At 39.8% G+C, this 20,508-nt stretch overlaps 1 protein-coding gene across 1 annotated transcript in view; it reads right to left on the bottom strand.

The window, feature by feature from the left end:
• Zir (dedicator of cytokinesis) overlaps positions 1-20,508 on the bottom strand; it is an 869,757-nt gene that overhangs the window by 343,424 nt on the left and 505,825 nt on the right. The window contains 1 exon segment of the mRNA XM_090382918.1: positions 3,282-3,290. Coding sequence (XP_090239044.1) covers positions 3,282-3,290 — 9 coding nt within the window.

Genomic DNA, 20,508 nt, shown 5'->3' with positions numbered 1-20,508 from the left:
ACAGTTATTATTATTATTATTGCATTTATGCATTATATGGACAATCATGTAAAATATTTTGACATGCCTGTCTCGAGATGGCAGGGGGGATTACTAAACTAAAAAAAATGTTAAAGTAAAGGCTGACATTACAAAGCACACAACTTTTAAAATAAATTATTAATCTTAAAAGAACAAAAGCTGTTCAAAAAAAAGAACTGCAATTTTTTTAATTACTGTTTATATTTATTTAAATTCTGTCCAAATTTTGATGGAGCATTTTTCAAATACATTATTAGTAATATTAATAATGGCAAAATTGATACAAGGAAGCCAACCTTAAAAAAATGTTTCCATCCAGATATCTTTTCAGAGTGGTAATTTATTCCAATTTTTTTGTCAAGCTTAAGCATCTTAACATCTAATCTTAAGCACTTCACATTAATGAAATGGGATGGGAGCAAAAACCTGCATAAAGGAGCTGAGTGGTTAGAGTGGATTTCACCAGCACACACACACACGTTTCAGATGACTGCGATTTGAACTCACACAATTCTAAATGCTGTTAATGATTGTATCCTGGTGGAATAAGCTAAACAAAACAAGGGCAGGGAAAGAATACCAGCACAAAAAACAAGATGGCCTGAGCTGAAGTCTTTAAGCCCTCAAAAATAAGTAAATATAAAAATCCTCATAGCAGATTTACTAAAACAATCAGTCAATGAAAGTATGAGTCTTGGTAAAACATTGCCAACGCCATTGGAAACATTTATAATAAAACTAGTCCTTATATTATTAACGTTAGGAGCACAGTGTATAAACTGCCTACCATAATAGGCTTGACATAGCCACGTGGTCTGGAATGAGAATGCAAAAGCATAAGCTCTTTGGTTCAATCTTGCATGACTACTAAATACTGCTAATGATTGTATTCATGATTTATTGTAAACTCCTCTGACCTTGTGATTATGTCAGAGTAGTAGTAGTAGTAATGGTAGCAAAAAACTCAAGGGAAAAAACCAAAAAATCAAAAAATATCGATCCTGATTTGAAGGACTTTCCTGATTGTTAGATAAAGGTGATTACAGAAAGAACCCCAAATTGTTTGTAGTTTCTTCATTGTTTGAAGAAACTACAAACAATGACTTAGAAGCTTGCCCCCTTGGCCACCTTAGTGTAAAAAGGGCTAGAAAAGGCTAGAAATGCTAGAAACCAGATAGAAAATAGAGATCAAAAGGAGAATGATAGTTCGGAGCTAGAGATAACAAAAACAGATGAGGAGAGGAAATTTTAGCTTATAAATGAAATAGAGGGTCCCATAAGACAAATAAAAAATGAAGCTGTTCCTAGAAGAGTTCCTTCATAAACAGACCAATAGCATTACACCTGCAACAAGACTGCAGACAGTGAACTGCTAGTCTGTTTTGAACATAGAGTGATTGAACTTAATACAGAAAACAAGGTATTGAAAGCAAAAATAGAAACAGTGACTGAAAAGAAGAAAAAGAATTATAAAGAAATAAATACTTTGACTTAGGCTCACGTAGCAAGGGTCACCAAAGTAGATTCATCACAACAATAAGATTAAGGAAAACCAACAATAAGATTAAGGAAATATCAAAGGCAAAAGAAACAAACAATAATTATAAAGGCTAAGCCTGACTCTGCATATAAATCCAGTGAGGCAGTCAGGGATACTGTCATGACAAAATTAAAATCTCGTTTGAAAGAAAAAAAGTGAATAACATGAGAAAAATAAAAGATAATAGAGTTTTAATTGACGTAACAAATAAAGAGGATGTCAAAAAGATTGAAACCAACCAAGAGGTAGTAAAATAACTCTGGAAAGAGTTATTTTACTACCTCTTGTTAAGTTGGATTTCTACAACAAAAATTTTATTAATATAATGGAACTGGACAAGTTTACCAAAGAATTTCTTCTAAAAAGAGGGACAAAAAACAAAAGAAATGGGCAATTCAATATCATTATGGAAGTGTCACCCAGAATTTGGAAAAACCTACAAGGAAAACATCTTGTAGGTTTTTCCAAATATATAGATAATGCTGGCTGGACCTGTCATAAATTCAGGGAATTCTTTCTCATACAGAATTGCTTCAATTGTCATAAATATGGTCATACTGTCAGAAACTGTAGCCAGAAATCTCCTGTCTGTGGTCACTGCACAGTCACTGGTCATGATTACAAGAACTGCCAAAATAAAAATCAGCAACCAAAATGTGCTACCTGTAAAGCAGCATGGCTGACTGACTATGCACATAGTATCAGAGAAGATAAATGCCCCTGCTATAAAAAAAAACAGTAAAACTAATACAATCTAGGACCAACTATGGGGCAGATTGAAAACATAAATGTGACGAGGACAAGCGCTCTAAATCTCTTCCAATTGAATGCTCAAGAGCAAGAACTGTTGTAGATCAGATCAAACTCAAATTGGAAGAAAATAATATAGATATCCTGGTATTCCAGGAGCCCTACACACATATGGGTAGGGTTCAAGGATACACAAGAGACTATAAAATAATAGAATACACCTCAGGTGACCCTTCTACAGCAATAGTAGTTAAAAATACTGACCTTACAGTCACAAAGGTGGTTCATCTCTGCTCCCCAGTGACAGTGTATGCCCATATCACCAGTTTTTTTTTTTTTTTTTTGTTAGTTGTTGGCGCATCAGCTTCTATGGCCATATTGCATACCTCCCAAGGTGTTTACATTTTGTACTCTGATCCAAGCCCGAGGATGGATTCGAACCCACGACCTTTGGGTTGCCAGGCAGGCACTTTACCCACCTGGCTAGCCCGGTCGGCATATCACCAGTGCTGTAGGACAGTTTTACATTATTTCACTATAATCCAGACCAAGTGAAGATATAAATCTAACTAGCAAATACCTACAAGCAGTCATAGACTTGCTACCTACTGCAAATATCATAGTGTGTGATAGACTTGCTACCTACTGCAAATATCATAGTGTGTGATAGACTTGCTACCTACTGCAAATATCATAGTGTGGTCAGCCTTATGGCACAGCAGTATGGAAGACAGAGTAGGCACGCACAACTGCCAGATACTTTCAGACTATATAGCCACCTCACCCTTTCAAATGCTAAACCAACCAAATAACCTCCCAACCTTTAGCAGTTGTGGGAGAGTGGCATTGATATTACTCTTGCCACCAATTCAATAGCATATAAAATTACAGACTGGTGTGTCCTGCCAGCCTGGATCACATCAGATCATAGAGCCATCATCGTCAAACTAAACAGACAATTACAAACAACCCAACACTCCTTGTTGGATATCAAAAGGTATAACCTCAAAAACAAACAGGCAGATTTTTGCAGAACATACAGCTGAGCCACAGAAACAGGAAAATGAGTGGTCTGGATTTGGGAAATGTAGCCCGGATGAGCAAGCACTGACTGTGACAAACATTTTAACAAAAATAGCAAACCTGTCTATCCCATGGAAAAAACTGAGGAAGCATGCAGTCCTCTGGTGGTGCCCCCCAACTGACTATACTCAAGAGAAGGGTGCACAGGTGAGGAGAAATTTTCAAAAGAGCCAGAATATCTTGGCCACTAAATGAAGTGGATGTACTGAGAGATTCTTATAGAATTCTCAGGAATCAGTATACTTTTCTTGTTTCTCATAAGAAACAAGAAAAAGGATTGCTGGAGGCAATTACTGGGAACTACTAGAAACAATGACCCTTGGGGAGTTGTCTACAGAATAGTGACCAACAAGCTGCCAAAAGGAGATGTCTTAGAAACTACTGTCAAACCAGATGGAACCCCAACCCTATGTTGGGCAGATTCTGTAAATAACATCCTAGACAGTAATCTCTATTATTCAGAATGAAACTGGGGATCATTCCCCCAGACATTATAGAAGAAAACACTAAATATGACAATGCCAATATTGAATCTCTATTTACTATACAAAACCTAGAAATAGAACTATCAAAAACCAAAAACAATAAATGCCCAGTTTAACCTCTTAGAGGTTGAGATTATCAAAAAATTAGCAGAAATAGCACTAGACAAATTAATAGCACTATTTAGTAACTAAACAACAGAAGGCATATTCCCAAAAATATCAAAAAAAGCTGTTAAAATTAATTCTAAAAACCTTGAGAAACCCCTACCGATCCCAAATCATATAGACCAATAGCCCTACTCCCTGTACTAGGGAAAATATACGAAAGACTAATATATAGCAGATTAGCTCAATACCATACAGAAGCAGGTTTACACTCCAACAATCAGTATGGTTTTAAGCAGGGCAACTCTATGGAGGACGGCATGCACCACCTACTGGCAAGTTAAAAACTCAGAGGAGAAATATATGCTGGTAATCTCTATTGACTTTGCTGGGGCATTTGACTCACTCTGGTGGTCTAGTGTCCTTAGGAGATTCTGCCAGACAAATGCCCCACAAAACCTCTATAAGAATAAACAGCTACCTTACAGACAGAAGTGTCTCAGTTCGCACAAGGTTCCAGGAATTGATACACCCTGTGAATAAAGGCTGCCCGCAGGGTTCAATCCTTGGCCCTTTCTTCTGAAACATTGTTCTAGATGAATTTCTTGCCTTGGATCTGGGCCCCATGGAAAGCCTGGCCTTTGCAGATGACATGATTTTCCTTGTAAAAGGGAATATGTGAGTGGAATATATGAGAGCAAAGATCAAATGCTGCCCTGTTGCAGCTGCAGGAGTGGGCACAAATGCACATGCTCAAAATATCGCCTGACAAAACCAAACAAATACTTCTAAAAGACAATTTGGACATAGGATGTCCACAAATCAGAATTAACACAATCACTATAAAAAAAGGTAACAGAACTAAAATATCTTGGAGTAGTCTTCAATTCAAAATTAACTTTTTACCTCCATTTGACCTACTTGGTGAAGAAAGTGAGAAATTATGCAGATATGATTGCCAGGATTAGTCGACCAGACAGGGGACTCAAAAGAACGTCCCTGGAAATCATATACTGTGCGATGTTCCTACCTGTTATCACCTATGGAGCTGGTGAACTGGTGAGGCATGGTTCACCTGCTCAGCCATAGTAAGAAACAGGAATAAATTAGAATCAATACAAAGGACAAATATTTCTCACTATTACCAGAGCATGTTGCACAGTTAGAACACCTGTGCTACAGGTGCTGGTCAGAGCTCTCTCACTTTACCTGGAAGTAGCCAAAAGAGGCTTGTATTATAGACTTAAAAAGGGCATACCCACAGATTTTCTGGGGATAGCCTTTAACACAGCCAACACCATCAAGGCTGAAAGAAAAAGAATAGCCACAAAGCTCCATGAGCTATGGCAAACAAATTGGGAGCAGGAAACTAGAGGTCTGGTTACCAAATGTTTTCTGCCATGGGTGGTAATGGTTAGCCCAAGCCCACCTAAGTGGTATGCCCCTGGATTTTTTACCTTTATATTGACAGGTCACGGTTCCCTAAAGGCAAAACAAACCTCCTTGGGGCTGATGACCAAACTGCACCTGTTGCGAGAGGGAAGACTGGGCACACATTCTATATGAATGTATAATTTATGACATCCCCAGAACACAGCTAATAGCACAGACTGCCCCCCCCCCCCCCTTGCCAGGGGAGAAGAACATCTATTCATCACAGAAGAGGAAAATTATAAAGCCTTTATAACTTTCATACAGAAAGTATTCGAAATGTGAAGAACTATCCAAAGAAGGGCACTTCAGCCCTCCAGCAATTAAACAATAATCAACTGTTAAAACTGCCCTCGTCTTCCTCCATGCACAGATGACGACTTAAAAACTGTCACGATAGCAGTACTCTGCACCCTGACAAAAACCTGATATGACAAAACAGGATTGACCTGGGTACACCCAGGACTATCCTGCCATGTATAGAAACCTGGGGCTCCACACCAAATAACCATGTAGGGAAGGGAGATGTACAGGTAGCCAGGGAAGCAGATTAGCTGAAAAATATCAATAAGCTAGTAGCAAGGTGATGCAATGTAGAATGAAAGACACAATGAATGGGCTAGGCACTGAGTGAAAGCGTGAATTAGAAATTATGGTAAAAGGGAATAAAGATCAGTTTTAGTGAAAGAGAGAGAGAGAGAGAGAGAGAGTGACCGAGCATGAGGGGAAGAGAGAGAGTGAAAGAGCAAAGGGGCAAATGGCCAAAAGAATACAATGTTAATAATAACTTACATTACTTTATATATACTAACAAACATTTACTAACAACACGAACACTATCAATGCATTCTCCCCTAGCCTGCAAAAACGTGTGGCTAGGCATGCACCACAACTGAAGAATAACAGTAAGATGAGGTGCTCTGAGAGGGCAGTGCAGAAAGTAAGAGTCAAAAAAATGAAATGAAAACCAGAATGAATGAGATCGTAAGTGTGTGTGAGAGAAAGAATAGAAACCATATTGTTATTGTTATTTGGTTTTTAGGAGCATTAGCAACTAAGGCCATATTACTCCAGGGATATGCGGTGGTCATTCCCTGACCATTCTGCATCCTCCGTATTTGGTGGATCACAGGATCAAACCCCAGTCTAATCAAGAAGTGTGCTATGCACTGCTGCTCCTGCCCACCTGGCTATGGAGGCACCACAGAAACCATAAATGCTACAGTTAAGTACACACTAATCCTAGTATATTCTTACTTATTTAGCTTAATTATTATGCATTAGTATTTAAATTTACACTACACACCATTACATTCCCCCCGATGTGCACGGTAAAAAAAATTATATAAATAACTAAGGTTAAGTATGCAGAGTATATATATTTGTAAAATATATATAATTTCTCACTTTCTCAGAAATTACAGCTCTGATTCATACTATCTAAGAGTATATATATATATACGTTTAATTGTAGATTGTTACCGATTATTGGTGTTTTTCATATAAGTATTAGTGTTCATACAAATTTATAATCAAGTTAACCTAGTTTGGTTATCTTCATTCCATATGGCCTATACATTTTGAGTTAAGATTAAAAGTATAATGCTAAATGATAATGATTTTTCATAACATTTTACTAATGAAAACATTTTATCTGTAGCAAGATAATTATTAAATCTTAATTTCTGTATAAATTTATATAATAATATAACATATTGCATTACACCACGTGGCCTTCAATCCCCTACTTCATCGGGGGCTTTGGGTGGATTGACAGCCCTTTTTGACGTAATGCCTCATACTTACTCGTTTCTGTCTGTACCTATACCAGTTTTACTATTTTAGTTTATATTTTCAGATTCATTTTCTTAAATTTTTTTTTTTTAATTAAATATTATTTATTTTCCTAATTTCTTCTATTTTTAGGTTAATTTTCTTAAATTTTTTAATTAATACTTAATTTTTATTTATTTAAATATTACTAGTTTATTTTTTATCGATCTCTTCAGCAAACTGTGATAGGGTACATAAAGCCCAACGAGTAAGTATTCTATATTGTAATACTACTACTTACACTATGTAAGTAGTACTTATAAAAACACCAATAATTGGTAACAATCTACAATTAAACGAATATATACTGGCGCGTATAATGTACAATTGGCCTATGGCAAAAATACAATGCATTAACGCAGCACAGAAGAACTCGCAAATCTAAAAGAATACATACATCTAAACGTAATAACCACATAATATATATATGTGGTTATTACGTTTAGGGGACTCAAAAGAACGACCCTGGAATACTGTGCAATGTTCCTACCTGTTATCACCTATGGAGCTGGTGTGTGTGGCTCATCTGCTCAGCCATAGTAAGAAACAGATCTTATCCTTATTCAAGAGCCCTACACTCACATGAAGAAGGTTAGGGATACCCGCTCAGGTTTAAAATAGTACAGAGTGACGAAGATACACCGTGGGCAGCAATTATAGTCCGCAACCCAGAAATAACAATAACCAAGATCCCACAGTTATGCACGCCATGGGCAGCATGTGCACATATAATCAGCTCTGTCGGCTGCCTATATGCAGTCTCTCTCTACTGCAGACCTGGCGTCGAGATTGACTTCGCCATTACATATCTCCAGGATGTCCAAACTACCCTAGCAGGACAGAGGATCACAATAGGTGCCGACGTCAACTGCCGATCCCCAGTCTGGCACAGCACCACGCCAGACCGGCAAGGCACCAGAAACGGCCAAAGACTGGAAGAGTTCCTGGCTAACTCAATATTGATGGTTAAAAATCAACCTTTCTGCCTCCCAACCTTCTGTAATACACTTTGGGAGGCGACCATTGATATCACCCTAATCACAAGAAATATCGATTCCCACGTGACCGACTGGACGGTACAAAATGCTTGGACCACGTCGGATCACCGTACCATCACCTACCGGATACAGAGAACCACAGCAAGAATCGCAACAGAAAGGACGATGCTAAACAGATTTGCAATCTCCAAAGCCAATTGGGAACTCTACCGAGAACAGCTTATTAGTAGAGCCCAACATGATAGAATTGGGCAAACCAGACAGGATGGCCAAGAAATAAGAGAGGACCCAGACGAACTGCAACAAATAATAACAAACATCATAACCAAGGCAGCTGAAGTTGCCATAAAAAGAAAAATGCTTTCGAGCAAGACCATGCCCTGGTGGACCCCAGAGCTGCAACGACAAAGGAGATTAGTCCAACAAAAAAGGAAGGAATATCAGAGAGCACGGAGGTCGTGGCCACCCGCTGAGGTCACTTACCTGCGCCGCCAATATACAGTACTGAGAAATACTTATACCGAGAGTATAAAGAAAAGTAAAAAGTCCTCCTGGGAACGACTGGTCTCAACTAAAGGTAATGAGAATCCCTGGGGAGTGGTTCACAACAAATAAACTCCCCAGGGGGGAAATAACCACAGCAACTATACCGCCGCAACGCACCCTCACCACAACATGGGACGACTCGGTGGCCAACATTTTGAACACCATTATAAAAGACCCACCGAATATACTCACGGAAGACCAACAAGCTATCATACAGGCAAACGAGACCTATAACACCCAACAAATGGAGCCGCCAATTACCACGGATGAGCTACAGGAAGCTGCAACACAAATGCGCAACAAGAAATGCCCTGGCCCTGACCTCTTGGATCCAGAACTCGTTAAGAGGGCGGTGGAGCGCATACCGGAACCCCTGCTGCACCTCTTCAACTGCTGCCTCAGAGTGGGCCATTTCCCAACTAGCTGGAAAACAGCACATCTCAAGCTCATCCTGAAAAACCCAACTAAACCACCTGAACAACCAAACTCTTACCGTCCCATAGCGCTGCTATCAACACTAAGTAAACTCCTGGAGAGAATACTACATCGAAGAATACTCAGCCACTACAAAGAAGCTAACCTAGAGTCACCTAGACAATATGGGTTCAAACCCGGACTCTCCATGATTGAAGCAATTCGGAACCTCCTAGAAAGCGCAGCACAATGTAATGAAAAGTACTTCCTGGTAATTGCGGTCGACTTCGCCGGGGCGTTTGACACCCTCTGGTGGCCGAGCATCCTGGGCAGACTCCGCAAGGCAAAAATCCCCATGAATTTATATAATTGCATTAGATCCTACCTTTCAGATAGAAAAATCAGGGTAATGGCACCGTTCCGGAGCCTGACAAGATCGGTCCGCAGAGGCTGCCTGCAGGGATCTGTCCTGGGGCCGCTCCTGTGGAACATTGTTTTTGATGAATTCCTGGCACTCGACTTGGGTGATGTCAACGCACAAGCTTTCGCGGATGATCTCGTCCTAACGGTGGCAGGGAGCTCTAGATCACAGTTAGAAGCCCGTGCAAACCATGCACTGCAAGTGCTCCAGGACTGGGCAAACCTGCATACACTGGAGATTTCCCCGACCAAAACGAACTCAATTCTACTGAGAGGAACACTCGACATCAGACGGCCACCCCAGATAAAAGTAAGGGGAAGCACAATCAAACTGGCAAAACAGATGAAATATCTAGGCATTATCCTAGATTCCAACCTGTCCTTTAAACAACACCTCTTATATCTGAAGGAGAAGCTGAGAAAATACGCAGCACTAACAGTCAGAGTAACATGCAGAGACTGGGGACTAAACAAAAGAACATTATCCCTCTACTATAAAGCAATTTTCGTCCCAGCAATTACTTATGGAGCCCCAATATGGTACGTCAAAGCAAGAACTGCAGTAAATAAAAGAATCCTCGATACAATACAGCGAAAAATACTCCTCACCATCACCAGGGCGTGTAACACGGTGAGTACCTGTGCGCTGCAGGTCCTGGCGGGAACTCTCCCTCTGGACCTGGAGGTGGCGAGATGTGGGTTGATGTACTATCTGGCAAAGGGAACACTGACCACGTTTGACACTTTTACACTGGACCCTACAAACAACCACTGAATGGAAAAACAGAAAATCATGGAACACCTGAAAGAAACTTGGCAGAGGAGATGGCAAGAGACGACCAAGGGTGAAGTCACACGGAAATTTATACCCTACGTAGACAAGACCTATCCAAAAACCCCCAAATGGTTCTACCCAGGACTGAACACCACCTTCCTCCTGATGGGCCATGGGCCCTTTAACGCAAAATGTCGAATGCATTCAGACTCGGTCAGTCTGAATGCATTCGGACTGACCGAGGACCCAACTTGCACCTGTGGCAATATGGAGACGTGGCAACATATCATGCACAAATGTGAATGCTATGAGGAACAAAGATCAGTACTCATCACCAGTATAAAATTTGTACCAAAAGACAATGAGCATCACCTCCTGGATTCGGAAGACGAGTACACCGCGTTCAGCCGCTACGCCCAGGACATCTTTAACAGAAGGAGAACAGAAATCGCTATCCGCAACAATATGGAAACATCTGAATAGAAGAACTCCATTGAAACTAACCAAGAGGAGACTACAGCATGAACATACATACCGCATGACTACAACCGATCAGAAGAAATTACCAACAAAGATAACTCTCCATTCATGACCTGGTGCAAATGGCCAGGACTGATGCTCTCAACGAATATGACTACCTGAATTGACATCAAAGCAGTACTACAAACTGACCAGAGTCATCACTCCTCTTCCTGATCCCATAAGATGAACACGAGACAAGTGAGACTGAACCAAGACTGTGACCTATCTGAAGTGACGCTGAACTGAACATCCAAAAACCATGACTGTGACCGCAGCTACGCTGTTGCCTCGCCTTTTGGCGATCTGGGTTGGACACCTAGTCTGGCCCACTTTCTCTCCATATCCTGGCGGTGGGAGGGGCCGGGACCGTCCCCTCCCACCGTCTACTTCTCCTGGTGCAGCATGGGCATGCCACACTGATATCTGGGGTCGTCTACCCTATTGGCCTCATACTTCTGTCTTTCCCCTCACTCTCTCTCTCTATACATCACAGTGTACGCCCCACACGACAAAAACTTAAACTTCCAAATTATAATAGCCAAATCGTGCATCAATTTCAAAACTTAACCTCATTAGCGAACCACCCCTTAAAATCACGTTATTATTATTATTTTTATTTATTTTATTTTATATTACTTTTTTTTTTTTTTTTTTTTTTTTTTTTTTTTTAGGCCCTAGCCACTGAAATCTCAGGGAAATTAGGTGGCAGGGCCTGCCAGAGTAAATAATTATGATGGGCGTACCTGGTCTGCCTCCACGGGGCTGAGTGTGGGCAACGTTGGGCCCCAGCAGGGGTCTAGCGGCTAAATGGCCAGAGGAACAATGACACACAACACAATACTTCCAAATCCCATACACTTTTAAATCTCTGGCCTTAACAGTGATCTGTTACACCCACAAAGAAAACCACGCGGAGATGGGGGAAACCCCTGGTGCCGTTTGACACGAACACACTTTACACTTTACACTTACCTGTGCTACAGGTGCTGGCCAGAGCTCTCTCACTTTACCTGGAAATAGCAAAAAGAGGCTTGTATTATAGACTTAAAAGGGCATACCCACAGATTTTCTGTGGGTATGCCCTTTTTATGAGGGGGGGGAAGTAGTACAAAAATAGAATGCAAGAGTGACAGAGATCTGAGACATCATGCAGCTCTGCTGCCAGTGTCATCTAGTGATCTGTATTGTGCTCCATTGCGTGGTACCTTTCCCCCTCCCCCTAGCAGGGAGGGGAGGGAGAAGGGTTCCTGTCTCCTTCCCTCCTTGCTCCCATCTTTCCCCTGGTGGGGCTTATCCACACTGATATTTCTGGGACAACCTTCCCTATCATCCCCATACTTCTATCTGTCTCCCCTTCCAGCTTTCAGACTTCTTTCATACTCTAACTTACCCAACCATCGTGATTGCTCTTAATCTAAATTAAAATTAACTTAACGTCTAAATTTAACTCTACACTAACTTCAAACTCTAATTTGGTATCAACCTAATTTCAATTTTTATTTATTTATTTATTTAGGCCCTATTGAAATCTTACGAAACTAGATGGCAGGGCCAGTCAGAGTACTATTAAAAATCTACTGGGTGCTGCACCAGCCTGCCCGTGGCAAAGTGTGGACAAATTTGGGTCCCACTAGGGGCCCAAAGGCTAAATGGTTAGGGATACGACAGTACACAACATTCCCTTCCTCGTACACCTTTAAATCTCTAGCCTTTACAGAGATCTGTATCACACACACACAAAGAATACAATGTGGAGATGGAGGAAACCCCTGGTGTCGTCACTCATCAACCGGTGAAATACCACCATTTTGCTTATTGGAGGCTTGTAGTGGTGAAACCCATGTTTAGTTTCTAGAGCAAAGTTTCCGGCATCCTCCCCCCATACTTCTCCTTCAACCCATGCACGGTACTAAGGACAATAGGTTTTGATACCTTTCGTGTTTGGAGTTTTCATAAAAAAAAAAGAAAAAAAAGACAATTAACACACTTTACTTCACCCATCCATTCCCTCCAGTAGTTTGTTGAGTTCTTCCTTGAATTTATTTAAGCTATCAACTTCTGCAACAAGACAGATGTTTTTTCCAACAATCAACCACCTGCTGGCTAAAGGCAAACAGCCACACATCTATTCTGCAACTGTCCTTCTCGATTGCAATTTATATCCCTCGTGTGTGGTCCAAGCAACAGGTAGAATCCCATCAGCATTGAGCTTGCTCAATCCATTCAGAGGCTTAAACAACCTAATCAGATCATGTTGCACATGCCTAGTCTAAAGGCACTGCATTTTCAGAACTGCAGCCTTTCTTGGCAAGGGCCCTGAGTTCCCATCAACAATCTCATTGCCCTTCTATGTGCTTGTTACACAGCACCTCTACACCCTTCCTAAAATATTATCAGCTCCTTATGCCTGATAGCAAAATTCCTTATATCATTGCCAAAACTCCATGAGCTATCCTGGAAGCCTGTCTGCCCTGCTCAGAGAATTTCATATCTGACTGTACAATTACCCACAGTTATTTTTCATTTTCCACTATCTTGAATGTAGTACCACAGTGTTGGTAAGTTACTCTATGGTTATTGCTACCCATATGCACTGTTTTCCATTTGTCAATGTTAACCTTCAATTGTCATTTCTCAGCCCATCTGCCTAATTTTTCTAGGTCCTGTTGTGGTAGCATACTGTCATTAACAACACAGGCAACTTTTGTATCATCTAAAAATTGGGCATTTAGTCTGATAGGCCTTCATCAATATCATTGATAAATATAGAAAACAACAATTTTTACTCCTTTATTTACTACAATGTTTACTTCAAGGAGAATTCTGTAAACAATATTTAAAATTACTCTATGAACAGTAATGTCCACTGATTTCCATTCTCTGTCTTCTCCCACTCAACCAAACCATCCCTTTATCCACAGTAGCAAACTTCACTTAATGCCACACTGCTCCAATTTGTATAGTAGTCTTTTATTTGCAAAAGTATCGAAAGCTTTCTTGAAATGTAAGTAAATGATATCAAAATTATTTTTTTTGCAATCAGTTCCTTTGTAACCACATCATAGTAACCAATCAAATTATTATTATTAGCCATATGGTACAAGGAAGCCTGGGGCTTATGCTGCACCAGCCAAAAAAAAAAAAAATTCCCCGACTTACCCTGAGAGAGAGAGAGAGAGATAAAAGGGAATCACCAAGGAAGAGAAGAATGATGATATCCAGCTTTACTTACTTACCCCAGGGGCTCACCAGATGTGAGTCCCTGGGGGTAAGTAAAGTTACCCGTAAAACAAATAATAAATTAATTAGTTAGAGAATAGAAAAATAATAAAACAAATAATGATAATAAACTACAATAATTAGTTCAGAGCAAGTCACTTTGCAGTTTAAGAGAAGAGGCAAACTTGTGGATGGAGTTTATTGGTGATTGGGAGTTGTCAAAGAAGTCAATGAGCGAGAGTCACTGCTGATTTTATTCAGTGAACTGAACTTCATAAAGTCTGTGGTGGCAGAGTCAAGGCGAAACAGTGTAAGGTTCCTGACGTCTACAAGGAGCACTGCAGTTGATTTTGCTAAGGATATCGGATGCTTCATAAGTTCCAGTGATTACTTTGGCTAGAAGGGTGATGTCAGCAGTAACTCTTCAAGTGCACAGAGGCTTCAGATGAAAGTAATCACACAGCGATTCACTGTGTGATAAAATAGAGGATTACGGAAAGTAAAGTAATGGACAAAATATTTTTGGACTGCTTAAATTTTGTAAATTAAAGTTTTCATATGAGGATTCCAGATGGGTAAGCTCAATTCAAGGATTGGGAGAACTATAGTTTTATAAAGGATGACAGCATATCTGCAGTTTTTGAACTTGTAGGTGTTCGTTCCGTTTGACACATCCCAGTATTTTGAATGCTTTGCTGGTGATTTTAAGGACTTGGGCATCAAATTTTGCAAGAGTGTTGCTATAAACTGCAGCCATTATCAACCCACTGTAGGATGGAACCCTCCTCAACAATTCGTGCTGAGGGAAATGGACCATAATCAGCCATGCTGGTCCAGTGCGGGTTGGCAGATCGACCGTATTTAGCAGTCAGGGGATTGATGTTGTTGTTGTTATTATTTGGTTTTTAGGAGCATTAGCAACAAAGGCCATATTGCTCTGGGAATATGCGGTGGTCATTCCCTGACCTTTCCGCATCCTCTGTATTTGGCAGTGACGGGCTCGAACCCCGGTCTAATCAAGAAGAAGTGCACTGCTGCTCCTTCCCGCCTGGCTATGGAGGTCCCTTCAGGGGCTTGAACCCTGGTCTACTCAAAGGGCATGTGCTACTGCACTCCCGCTCCTAACCACTCGGGTAAGGAGGCCTAGTTATAGAAAACAGTAACCCAATAAATATCTGGATTTAACTTTCCTGATATTGACCAAAACAAGTTCCAGTCAATATCTGGAAAGTTAAATCCCCCATTGTAAGACATTCTGATTTACTGGTGCACACTATTTCTCTGCACAACTCTGTCCGTTGTACGCATCAGAGCCATTAGGCCCATAACACACTCCTACTCTCATTATTTGGGGATTTCACTTTCTCTGTTTTTCTGTTGTGCAGTTGGGATTTTTTTTATAGCGTTTTTTTGAGTTTGTTTGCGAGGTTATAGTATTTTATTGTAAGTTATTGTGGAGAAATTAAAAGATGAATTTTCACCCTCAATTAAATCAAAAATGGCTGACTTACAGTGGCCGCTATTGTAATGGTAGCGATAATGGCTATTGTCTTTACTGTTGAACAATTGAATTGATTGTGTTGATTATAAATTGTGATTGTTGTGTTCAGGTTAGTGTTTAAATTTATTAAAGTCTAGTTTTAATTATTTAAGATATACATTGTAATTAGCAGGGTATTGTACTGGTAATACTTGCATACTTTGTGCTTATTTAGGATTGAAAATTTTATATTACGGTTACATATAGTTGATGCCATTAAATTTTTTGGCTAAGGTAAAGAAAGCCCACATGAGAAGCATGCAAAAGTTTGATGAAGTTTACTGGTAAAAGTACTTCGCCATAACGGCATTTGTATTGCTGCTCGCTCGGTAAACAGACAGTGGGTTTTATTGGTCTGGAGTAGAAGTTGAATCCCACGGGAGCTTGAAACCCTCCCAAAGTGTGTGTCGGGGGTAGCCTGACCTTTTTTTCTTTAGAATCACTAATTGAATTAACTAATTGAATCACGAACAGAGTCATATTAGAAGTAAGTTCTGGCATCGTAAAAAATGTTTGTAATGTAGTTTCACCAGTAAACTTTTTCGAAGTGTGCTGTGCTTCTCGGTGGGCTTCCTTTACCTTTTTTTTTTTCTTAATAAACAATTTATCCACTAGTCCACCAATGATTCTAAATAAAAAGGTCAGGTTACCCCTCCACTTCGGGAGGGTTTCAATCTCCCGAAGTGGAGAGATTGAATCTCCCATGGGATTCAATTTCTACTCCTGACCGATAACACCCACTGTATGTTTACTGAGTGAGGGCCGACCGGGCTAGCCGGGTGGGTAAAGTGCCTGCCTGGCAACCCAAAGGTCGTGGGTTCGAATCCCGCCTCAGGCTTGGATCAGAGTAGTGCAAAAACCTTGGGAGGTGCATTATGACCACAGAAGCCGATGCGCCAACTAATAACAAAAAAAAAAAAAAAAAAAACTGAGTGAGCAACAATACAATTGCCGTTACGGCAAAGTACTTTTACCGGTAAATTTATCAAACTTTGTGTTCTTCTCGTGTGGGCTTTCTTTACCTTCGCCAATTTTTTTTTTTTAACTTTCCTTTCCTGGTACAGTTTTAGATTGTATCTTGGGATTAGTGGGTAAATTTATATTTATGTTGTTGTTGTTGTTGTTTGGTTTTTAGGAGCATTAGCAACTAAGGCCATATTGCTCCGGGAATATGCAGTGGTCAATTCCCTGACCTTTCTACATCCTCCGTATTTGGTGGTGATGGGCTTGAACCCTGGTCTAATCAAGAAGCATGTGCTACGCATTGCTGCTCCTTCCCACCTGGCCAAGGAGGTGCCCAATATATATTTATGGACCCTTGAGTCGATACAGCAAGATAAGTGTTAGAGTTATAATTAGTGTTAAGATGGCACATAAAAGGATTCAGGAGTCTTCATCCGATTCAGAGGATATGCTGGCAATGGATGATGAAGAATTAGAAGAAATGAGATTTCAGGAACAGCTGTGGTGAGATTGGAGAGAATTGAAGAGGAGGGAAGAATGGATAATGGTGATTTTGGAAAGAGTAGAAGGGCACAGAAAAGGACAAGAGTGGAAGAGGAAATGGATAGTATGAGTTCAGATCAAATTGAGATACAGAAAGATTTATGGGATGAATTTTTGGAAATAAGGAAGATAAGGACCAGTCTGCAAAAATTTCTCTTTTGCAGTACAAATAAGATAACAAGGGCTGCTATGAACAATATGCTTTCTATGTGAGATCAAACAGAGAATAATGCGATAAGAATGTATGTCAAAAATAGAGTTATGAATACTAGAGTGAGAGATTACAGAAGGTCAACCCTAGAACAAGAACATCAATTTGAAACTTATGCCTCTGTGTTAGAAAGAGGGAAAGAAAAAGAAAAGAAGGATACAGAGACTGTAGTGGCCTTAATTAAGGCAAATAAAGAAGATATAGAGAAAAGTGAACAAGTAGAGGATGTGGTTAATAAAGAGATAAGACTGTATATAAAGAATGTGAAAGTGAAAATAATAAGGGATAGAGGATTATTAGCAGAAGTAGATTCGGTAAAGGATACAGAGGAATTGCACTATAATGAGAGATCGAGGGAGACTGGTCTTACAATAGAAATACCACGAAAGCCAGGAATGAAAATCATTGTATGTGATGTATTAAAGGAGTTGCAAAAAGATGATTTCATACAAGAAATATGGGAGAAGAATTTGAAAGAGAACAGATATAAATTAGAAGAGGTTAAAAGAGATATGGTAGTGAGATCAATTTCCTCTGGAAAAGAAGGAAGTAATTGGATATTTGAAGTGCCCAAAAGCTTGAGAAAGGTATTGGTAGAAAAAGGATGAGTATATTGCCAGTGGATCTCGTTTCGGGTGAAAGACATTGTACTCATTCCTAAACGTTTCAAGTGTTTGTCATATGGGCATGTTGCCTATAAGTGCAAGGGGAAGACCACATGTGGACACTGTCGAGGAGAAGGACATGTATATAAAGATTGCAAAAAGAAAAGTGAAGATCCTATTTGCATAAATTACAAGCGGAAGAATAAGGATTACTACCATTCTATAAGAAGCTGAGATTGTGGTGAGTATAAGAAGTTTTATGATCAATATAAAAATAGAACTGATTATGGACAGAAGGAAAATTGATTATGGACAACTTAAGGTGATGCAAGTGAATGGGCAGAGAGCATATAGTGTTGCACTACAATTAAGTCAAAAAATGGATGAAAAGAATTATGTCCTTCTGCTTCAAGAGCCATATGTGGTTGGGAACCTTGTAAAGGGTTATAAAGTAGATGATAAAGTTATACAGTCAAAAGGGAACAGCCAGGCTGCTATTATAGTAAGAAATAAGAAATGGTTTGTTTGTTTGTTTTGGTTTTTAGGAGCATTAGCAACTAAGGCCATATTGCTCCGGGATATGCGGTGGTCATTCCCTGACCTTTCCGCATCCTCCGTATTTGGTGGTGATGGGCTCGAACCCCGGTCTAATCAAGAAGTGTGTGTTACGCACTGTTACTCCTTCTCACCTGGCTACGGATGCGCATAAGAAATGGTGGTAACACAAGTAGATGAGTTATGTTATACTCATGGATATGTGTTGAAATTGTTAGTGAGATAGGAAGTTTGTATCTTGTAAGTATATATTGCCAGTTTCGGGATGAATTGCAACCCTGCCTGAATTATATAGAAAAAGTTATTTTGTTATTTGGTTTTTTTAGGAGCATTAGCAACTAAGGCTATATTGCTCCGTGATATGCGGTGGTCATTCCCTGACCTTTCCGCATCCTCCGTATTTGGTGGTGACGGGCTCGAACCCCGGTCTAATCAAGAAGCGACTGCTGCTCCTTCCCACCTGGCTACGGAGGCGCCCATATATAGAAAAAGTAATGAATGTGTTGTGTGGAAAAAGAATTGTGATAGGCATCGAATCCAAACTCAGTAACATGGGGAGTATGGAGTCAAATGATAGAGAACAATTGGAGGAAGTTTTAATAGCTATGAGATTGAATATAGTAAATGAGTTGGAGCAGCCTTCTACCTTTCATAATACGCGAGGGGGAGTCAAATATTGATTTAACGATAGTATCTAATGCATTAGTGGAAAGAATTAGGAATTGGAGGGTTAAAGAAGATTGGTCTACAAGTGATCATAGATGTATTTGTTATGCAATTCAAGATATTAAAATAGACAGAAGGGATGAATTTGAGGAGGGGTTTGCAGTGAGTTCCATATGCTGGAAAAAAAAAACTTGAGGATATTATAACTAGGAGGTTATGTGAAGAAAGGAATGAATTAGATTGCAGCTTGGCTGAAAGAAATCGTGAGATTTTGAGTAAAATAATTTATGAGAGTTTCTGTGGGTCTATGAGGAAGAGAGTTAGGTTACGTAGAGTTGTACCTTGGTGGAATACAGTTGTGATGGATATGAGGAAGAGGGTAAACAGGTCGAGGAAGAGTTATCAAAGAGCAAAAAGGAGGGGAATATTAGAGGAGGAAGAGGCTTTGAAAAGACAATACTTGCAGTATAGAAGGGAGTATACTGTTAAAATACAATATAAAAAAGAGTAACATGGAAGAGATAAGTTAAAGAGGAAATGAACAAGGACGTACGGGGTTGCCATACAAAATACTGTTTGAAAAACTGAAGGTGGAACAGGTATTCCATACTATGCAAATAGGAGATCAGTATATTATTGATTGGGAATCATCTGTGAGGTGTTTTCTCTCCTCGTTATTTCAAAGGGACTGCCAAAGAATAGGGAACAAAGAAGAATTAGGAGTTTGAGTATTGGTTATGAAGGAGAACAGGAAGAGGAAAGAGAATTTGAGCAGGAAGAATTGCAAAAAGCTTTGGAGAAGGTGAAACGAAAGAAAGCTCCTGGAAATGATGGTTTATTACCAGATGTGATTAAGAAGTTTGGAGAGAAATGGGGAAATGAACTTCTGGTATTATTTAATAAATGTTTAAAGGAAAAAACATTTCCAAAGAGATGGATGGAGGCCCATATAAAGATGTTGTTGAAAAATTGAGATAAGATAGTAATGGACCCAGGCTCGTACTGTCCAGTGGCTTTATTGCCAGTAATGGCAAAGTTATTGGAGAGACTGCTAATGAATCGATTGGAGGAATACTATGAAAAAAGTGGAATGAGTAGCTCTAGGCAGTATGGCTTTTGAAGGGGTAAATCTACTGAAGATGCCATTGATAAAATGGTGACATATGTTGAAGAGGCTCCAGAGAAGTATGTACTTGGTATATTTATTGACTTTAAGGGAGCATTTGACAGAAGCTTTCTAAACTTTCTAAGTTTTTTAGAAAGATGAAATGTTCTGGGCAGTA

The sequence above is a fragment of the Mastigoproctus giganteus genome, chromosome 10 (assembly GCF_048544385.1).
Source record: "Mastigoproctus giganteus isolate SK-2022 chromosome 10, ASM4854438v1, whole genome shotgun sequence".
Lineage (NCBI taxonomy): Eukaryota > Metazoa > Arthropoda > Arachnida > Uropygi > Thelyphonidae > Mastigoproctus > Mastigoproctus giganteus.
The sequence above is the reverse complement of the archived record's forward strand: the minus strand, read 5'-3'. Positions and strand labels throughout refer to the sequence as shown.